This window comes from Colletotrichum chrysophilum (assembly GCF_026319265.1).
Source record: "Colletotrichum chrysophilum strain AFK26 chromosome Unknown scaffold_152, whole genome shotgun sequence".
Classification (NCBI taxonomy): Eukaryota; Fungi; Ascomycota; class Sordariomycetes; order Glomerellales; family Glomerellaceae; genus Colletotrichum; species Colletotrichum chrysophilum.
In genome coordinates this window covers 104,137-111,545 of record NW_026517439.1, presented here as the reverse complement: position 1 = coordinate 111,545, position 7,409 = coordinate 104,137, and the positions used below count along the sequence as shown (strand labels likewise).

The window sequence follows — 7,409 nt, the reverse complement described above, 5'->3', positions numbered from 1 at the left end:
CCTGACGAGGGCGTTCCCGCCGGTGAGAGGAGCCGGCCGGGGGTCGGATCTACCCGCCACAGGCGGCATCGCGAGCTTCCTGAATAGGACATCGTCCCCGTGTCACGCCATGCAGGCATTCTCTCCTGTCCGATTCAAGAACAGGAGTCTCCGCGACGATGCATGGGTTGACAGCGACAGTTAAAAACCCGCCCGAGGACCGTCCCATGAGGATGAATGTCATCGTCATCGACGCAGTGCCACCGCCCGACCGATCACCATGAAGGCAACCCTGGTCTCTCTCCTCAGCGCCATCGTGCCCGCTTTGGCGGCGCCGAGCGGCATCAACCGCCGCGCCGACCCGGGCCTCATGGCCGGCAAGTACATCATCCAGCTCAAGCCCGGCACCAGCCCCGAGGCCGTCACGGCGCATCACAACGCCGTGCGAAGCCTGCTGCGTCGCCGCGATGGTGCCGCCGGCGAGGTCGAGAAGACGTTCCAAATTGGCGACTTCAACGCGTACAGCGGCTCTTTTGACGACGCGACTCTGGCTTCGATCTCGGAGCTCGACGAAGTTCTGGTCGTCGAGCCCGACACGCTCATCTACCTTGAGCCGACCGAGGCGCCCGCGACCTCGAAGCGCGACCTGACCACACAGACGAGCAGCATCTGGAGTCTGGGCGACCTGTCCCACCTGGAGGCCGGTGCGACGGAGTACGTCTACGACGAGAGCGCTGGCGAGGGCACGACGGCCTACGTCTTCGACACCGGCATCCGCTTGTCGCACGAGGAGTTTGAGGGACGCGCCCGCTTCGGCATCAACGGCGTGACTGGCTCGACGGAGCAGACCGGCACGAACTCGGACACAAGTGGCCACGGCACCCACGTGGCTGCTACCATTGTCGGAAAGACATATGGCGTTGCCAAGAAGGCCACCGTTGTCGACGTCAAGGTCTTCGACGGCGATACGGTATGTCAAAGCGACTCAAGTCACCCGTGACTGTTCACTCACATTCTTTAGGGTTCCACGTCCTGGATACTCACCGGCATGACCTGGGCCATCGACGAGATTGTCAGCAAGGGTGCCCAAAACAGCTCCGTCCTCAACCTCTCGCTCAGCAGCGTCGGGGGCACTACTGCTCTCGACAACGCCGTCCTCGCTGCCTACCAGCAGGGCGTCCTTGCCGTCGTCGCAGCCGGTAACAGCAACCAGCCGACGACTGACGTCTCCCCGGCGAGGCTCCCCCAGTCCTTCACCGTCGGCATGACCCAGCCCGACCGCGGCCGCGTCAACATCATCGAGGACATCTACGGCAGCAACTACGGCCCGGAGCTGGACGTCTTCGCGCCCGGTCGGGACATCATCAGCGCCGCCCACACCTCCGACACCGGCACGGCCACGAAGACGGGCACCAGCATGGCGGCGCCGCTCGTTGCGGGGTTGGTGTGCTACCTCAGGGGCCTGGAGTCGGGCCTGGGAACCCCGGACGCGGTCACGAACCGGATCCTGGAGCTGGCGATCCCCGATGTCGTTGGAGACCCCAAGGGATCTCCCAATTTGTTGGTGAATAACGGCAGCGGCCGCTAAGATGGGACGATCAGCTTTGCGAAGGGAGGAGAAAACCTGGATTGTGTAAGACTTTGTACTGACCGCCGGATCTTGTTGTGCTATGTAGACGAATGAGAATGATTATGGCATCGCCCAGACGCAGTGACATGTTTTTAAAGTTTGTTGACGTCACTTTGCTCCATTGCATAGAGGCGATCGACATATGAGGTGTCGGCTGTACTCTGTGAGCTGTTCGCACAAATCTAAATGCCGTTGAGATCTGTGGAACAAGGAAATAGTGGCACCATGTATGCACTGAATGAAGGGCCTATTACTGGGCAAGATGCTGCTGAAAACCGGCTTACTTGACCTCAGATCTCTCTGGAGAGCAAGCGCAACCAGCATCGACGGGAGTGTCAAATTTGTCATTCAGGGGCGGCGGTACCTTTCCCCAATTCTTGAGAGTTGAGACCAAGTCCGCAAAAAGAAATCATGCTTATGGTGGGCATGCACGCGAGAACTAGTGCGATGGAGCTCCCAAAGGGTTTCCCCCCTCACCAACACTTATTCAGCCTAGCACAAATGAGCTGTGGCTCGATGTCTCTCTTTCCTTTCCCCTCACAAGCCATTTTTCAAATAAAGGGTCGCTGCCCGCGAACTCCGGTGGCAGCGTCGCCCCGCCAAAGTTCAAATAAGTGAGATACTGCCACCGTCTCATTGGACCGCGAGCGCCAAACCCTGCAGCTTAAGTTCCAGGGGTTTCGGTAGTGCTACTACTTAGGGTCTTTTTGGCCCACAACATGCGTCGTTCTTTGCTCTGGGTGAACTGTCTCGATCAACAATCCCAGCTGGACCGCGGACACAAACACGTCTGATAGAACGACGGGACACGATGCCTCTTTGCACACCGGCCATCGGAAGGGCAATCATCGCATCATAACAACTCATGTCGACCACTCTGCGTCCTATCCGCCCTCGTGGGCATTCCGACGATAAGCCCCTCCCCGCATCGCCCCCAAGCCCGGCTTCCAAGGGACTCAAAGGGCGCATAGCGTGCGGGTCATGCCGAAGGTTACGGCAAAAGGTCTGCCTCATACTGACCGTCTTGGTTTCCGTCACTGATGAATCGACCTCAGTGTGATGGCCAACGACCGTTGTGTGGCCGTTGTGCGGCAACCAATCATGACTGCGTTTACGAAGTCGACCATGGCGAGACGAGGATGCAGGGTATTCGTAGGGCAAACCGCCAATTGGTCGGCCAAGTTGACACGTTAAAGACTCTCTTTGAGCTGTTGAAATCGGCCGATAACGCCATGAAGGCCGAGATCATGGCTCACCTGGATGCGGACGAATCACCGGAAACGATTCTCCGACGACTCAAGGACGGCAAACAAAAGCCTCGAAAACGAAGCAACCAGAGCTCTAGTGATGGATCAAGCACCGTATTCGACCGCAAGTCTTCACAGAGTTCCTCGACCAGTGTCAAGGTTGAGAAAGATGATAGCGTCCTGCTTCCGACAGGCGCGGTTCCGTGGCATATTGACAAGATGCACTACCTCCTTAACCAAGTCGATCCAATAGACCTCAGCAAAGACTCACCTCCAACAGTAACAGATACACACTTTCCACCCGAGGAAGAGGACCAAAAATGTTCTGAGTTCCTCAAAGCCATAATTAAGGCAGACGAAGCGAGTCAATCCAGTCACATCCTTCCACCTGGCGCGGTCGAAGGCTTCGGAAACCTGCCCCTTTCGAGCGCTGTAAAAGCGAACCATTATCCTCCAACAGTGCAAGCGCGACAACTGCTGAACATGCGCACCGAGGAGTATCGCCTGCCGTCGTTCATGGCATCCGACGGCAGTCCACTGTCGAACATATTTTACAGTTATAGGGATGCTGCGATGGAAATGCTCTCGAACGGTGTGCCTTCGTATAAGGTCCTGGGTCCCCAGGATCAGATTGACCTCGAACTCTTCTTCCGAGACCGACAGCCCGAGGACGCATACGACGTTCACTCCTGGGCCTGTGAGTTAGTGAAGAACATTGAAGGGTACGACGTTTTCGTTCAGCTGGCGTGCTGTGCGCTTTACGCCACATACATGAGGGTATGTAGACTTCTACAACAGGCGCAGAGAGCTATGGCATGAGCAGGGCTAACTAACTGAAGTGGAATATCCTCCCTACGGCAACTAATTACCAACTAATGCCGGAGATGATCCGCCCAACGAAGCAACAGCGATTCATGCCTCACCGAATGAACATTGACCTCGTACCACAGTAAGTTATCGGTGTCATGGTGATACCCAGCATGCTCGTTTTCTAACCGCCTTGACAGCCCTGCTATCCGTGATGCCCTGATCAGCAGGTTCCGAGACTGGATTTCTCCGGGTACGACGGACACCGGAGGTACCAGTGTTGGATGGCCGTACAGCATTGAGGCTGCGGTAGACATTTGTCCCCTGACGGGGCGGAGGATGTTGAGTCGGGCATTCTTCGAACACGCTACCAATGGGGCAAACTGGAGCTTAGACAAGTCGATACGGGCCTTGTTTCCGGAGATTGAGAGTATGGGTTTCCACATCAGAGACTAGAGGTTCTTCGACGAAGAGGTTTGCAAAGGATGATTAATACGAAGTCACCAAGGTTGTGCTCTTAATGGGTGAGAGATGACAAATCCGTGTAATGAGGCAAGATGAATTGATGAAAAGTAATTCTATTTTCGGGGCCCTCAGGGTCAATCTCAAGGTGCTATTTTCATACAAAGTTAAGTCGCGCTACGCGGTGAATCTCCGACAGCGACCTTTTGTTGAACCGTCTGGCTGTTTGTTGCCTGACGGTTGATTGTCTGGCGACTTTTTGTTGTCTGGTGGTTTGTTGCGAAGGTCGCAATCCTTTTCGGAGATGATCCTCGGATAGCTAGTGGGCGCCATCTGAGAGAATAAGGTGTGGCTGACAAGGTTGCCCACCGACTCGGAATTTTCAGGTACCGAAGCTTTTGGGCCCTGACTGGCATCGTTGCTTGAACTTCCCTCTGGTGGCTCAAAAGTCCGAGGATCAAAGCTGAGCTGAAAGCTGCCCTCAGTATTGGCATCCTGCCCGTCTTGCACCGACAAGGACGATCATGACCGAGTCTCTCTGAAAGTATATCGTTAGCAAGTAGAGACTGGCATGAAATGGACACAGAGATAACTTACCCCTTTGAGGTCAAGTCGGAGGTGGGCGCTTTCTTCTCAGGCTCAGAGGGAGCCGAGTCCCTACTTGGGCCTTGTGATTGTGGGTTTTGCTGGGTCATGATGACTGATGAATGGGTGGACAACCAAATGTAGACGAGAGAAAGGAAGGAAAGAAGTCGTAACGCGGTGATTGGATATCTCTGAGCGCTGGAAGTAGCCTGTCGGTCTTTTCACGGGAATTTAAGAAATGTTGGTGACGGTTCTCCGATGGATGTGAGAGAAGAGGGGGAAAAGAGGAATCTTGCCAACATACGGAGTCACAACTATATGAGAAGATTCATTTGAGCTTTGAAATAACTATGAAGTAACTTGGGAACGAAAAATTTCAACAGGATGCGTCCTCGTCACCGTAGCTTTTTGAAACTCTCTTCACGACATATACGGATCACCAGCAACATCAAGTCACCGACCGACCTCTGTGGACTGGCAGTATCGGAGATGCACCCAGATCAACCAACAGTTTCACACACGATGCTTTGAAATCAACACAAGATAGAACCTGTGGAAGTTGAGTAGCTATCAATGTTCTCATTAAGAGACTATGAGTACGGCCCTAAGCTTCTCTCATCTGGGCTCAATCTTCCTTCCTATCCATCCCCTTCACACACTTCAATCTACTACTCACTACAATCTCCCACCCACTACAACTACCACACACAACAACTTCCACTCTACAATACTACCACTCTACCATCTACCACACACAAGTAAGTCAAATACTTGTAATCATCTTTACAACCTAAAGACAGATCGAAAGTTCAATTCGGACCATCTATCATATTATCTGTCTTACTATCTATCTACTATTCATTTTTCATCTACCCTCAGAATCTAACTTCATCAAGACGCCAGATACTAGCCTCTGAGCTTCTACTAGTCAATAATCATCCACTACAATCCCATCTACAAGCCCAGGCTTACACAGACAAACACCTATCTACAACCCCAAACAAACATCAATCGAAATGGGTAACTCTCAGTCCAGCGCCAGCTCTTGGAACCGGTGGGAATCTTCCCAGAAGGATGAGTGGCGAACCCTCGTCGACAGGGAAATCACAGAGACCCAGTGGGTTTCCGGCGACGACTACCTCATCATGATCAAGCGCGAGGAGTTCCTTTGCGAGAAGGAAAAGTTAATGAAGCGGTTCAAGGACGAGTGGATCGGCTGGACTGGTGGTCCAAAGAGTGACTACTTTTGGGGCGACCAAGTTTTCCAAGGTCGTCGGCGCCATCAGTGGGGCAGCAACTTTTACGCTGACGGCCACGATCAAGGTCGCACCCATTACCGCTATTGAAGCACAATCGACAATCGATTGACAAGCGTCGATTGAAGTCAACGCAGATGGTGAGGTTGGGGGGTCCTGTGCAAGTGGAGTGGAATGCGCAACAGTGGAACGCCCGAGACATCTTTGCAGCGGCCTCCAGAGGTCTGAGGGAAAGAATCTCTGGAGGTCTCGTCGCCTGCCGAGCCCGTGTCTCGTGATGTCTCGGGCTGAGATGTATGGTTATTAGGTAGTCCAGGAAAGAAGAGATTTAATTTTCTCACATGAATAAGTGCTCCGTGATATATGATATGCCTTGTCTTCACGACGAATCTTGACATCAACTATCCGGAAACGCTGCCAGCATAAACGAGATTCACCAGTTGGATGGTCGAAGACTCCATTGCCGGCCGGAACTATCGCAAGCTTTCCATAACTCGTACGGAGTCCCTTTTGCGTCCACCTCTTGAGGTTTTTCTACTAGGGTTGGTCGATCTCCTACCTCAATAAGCTGTCCATAAAGGTGCTCGTCACCCGCACTTCGTCAAATTCTGTGTCTGTGATGAGATGAACCTGGTTAAACGGCATCCGTGTCCCGATCGTCCGGATCGCCAAGATGTATCGCAACTAGGGATGATCCTTGAGAACTTTGACCGCGAGCCTCCGGCACCTGCAAGCATTGATTAATATAGGAGTACTTGGGCTGAGTCAGTCGGGCCAAGAACCCGAGAGGTCTTGGTCGCAGCTGCGCCATTGCGCAGCAGACTTGGTAGAGACGCTAAGCTGACGCGAATGGCTGTTGTGAATTTGTCGCGCCGAGCTGACGAGGCGATCAGTTCCACGTTTATATCCACCCGGCGCTTGGCGTATCGAGATTCATGTCTTTGGTCGCATTGAAGCGAAGTATTTAGAGAAAGCGCTTTCTGCTTCGAATTCGCTAATCAATTGCTGTTCACGTTCTTCCTCAGCATTGCCAACTTGATTGTTTTCCCAGAGCCTTCTCATATTTCTTCAACCTTCACCATGGCTTTGAGAACATTACTCAGATTTTCCATGTACTCCGTGCGGCTATTCCAGATTTGCGCATTGGCTCTCACCATGTTTGGCGTGTACTATTCGTCATGGTTGCGGAAAAGTCACGACCTGGCCACCAGCATTGAGGGAGATGGACTCGAGTATCCTACCCTCAACGAGACTCTCTTCATATTTACAGTAAGTGAACAACTGATTCATGAATAGATCATTTTAGCCAACAACTTCGCAGGCCATATTTCTTTCAGTCGAGATAGGAGTCAACTCAAGTATCCGTCGCGGCTCAGATCCTCGGATATCGGTACTTAGTCTTGCGGTGTTCACCCTCGGCTTTTGTGTCTACGTTGCCGTCCC

The 7,409-nt window shown here is 53.0% G+C and overlaps 3 protein-coding genes across 3 annotated transcripts; all 3 read left to right on the top strand.

Annotated features, from left to right (window-relative positions):
* Window positions 1–259: 259 nt before the first annotated feature.
* COL26b_011823 (uncharacterized protein) lies at window positions 260–1,567 on the top strand (the record flags this gene model as incomplete). Its single annotated transcript, XM_053184478.1, has 2 exons — window positions 260–949; window positions 1,001–1,567. 2 exons carry the CDS (start codon window positions 260–262, stop codon window positions 1,565–1,567), a joined length of 1,257 nt encoding a protein of 418 aa, XP_053031597.1.
* Window positions 1,568–2,748: 1,181 nt separating this feature from the next.
* On the top strand, window positions 2,749–3,878 carry COL26b_011822 (uncharacterized protein; the record flags this gene model as incomplete). The annotated part of the gene is made up of 2 exons (XM_053184477.1): window positions 2,749–3,633; window positions 3,864–3,878. The coding sequence occupies 2 exons, from the start codon at window positions 2,749–2,751 to the stop codon at window positions 3,876–3,878; spliced, it is 900 nt and encodes a 299-aa protein (XP_053031596.1).
* A 1,848-nt stretch (window positions 3,879–5,726) lies between these two features.
* COL26b_011821 (uncharacterized protein) lies at window positions 5,727–6,056 on the top strand (the record flags this gene model as incomplete). Its single annotated transcript, XM_053184476.1, has 1 exon — window positions 5,727–6,056. One exon carries the CDS (start codon window positions 5,727–5,729, stop codon window positions 6,054–6,056), a length of 330 nt encoding a protein of 109 aa, XP_053031595.1.
* Between the last annotated feature and the right edge of the window lie 1,353 nt (window positions 6,057–7,409).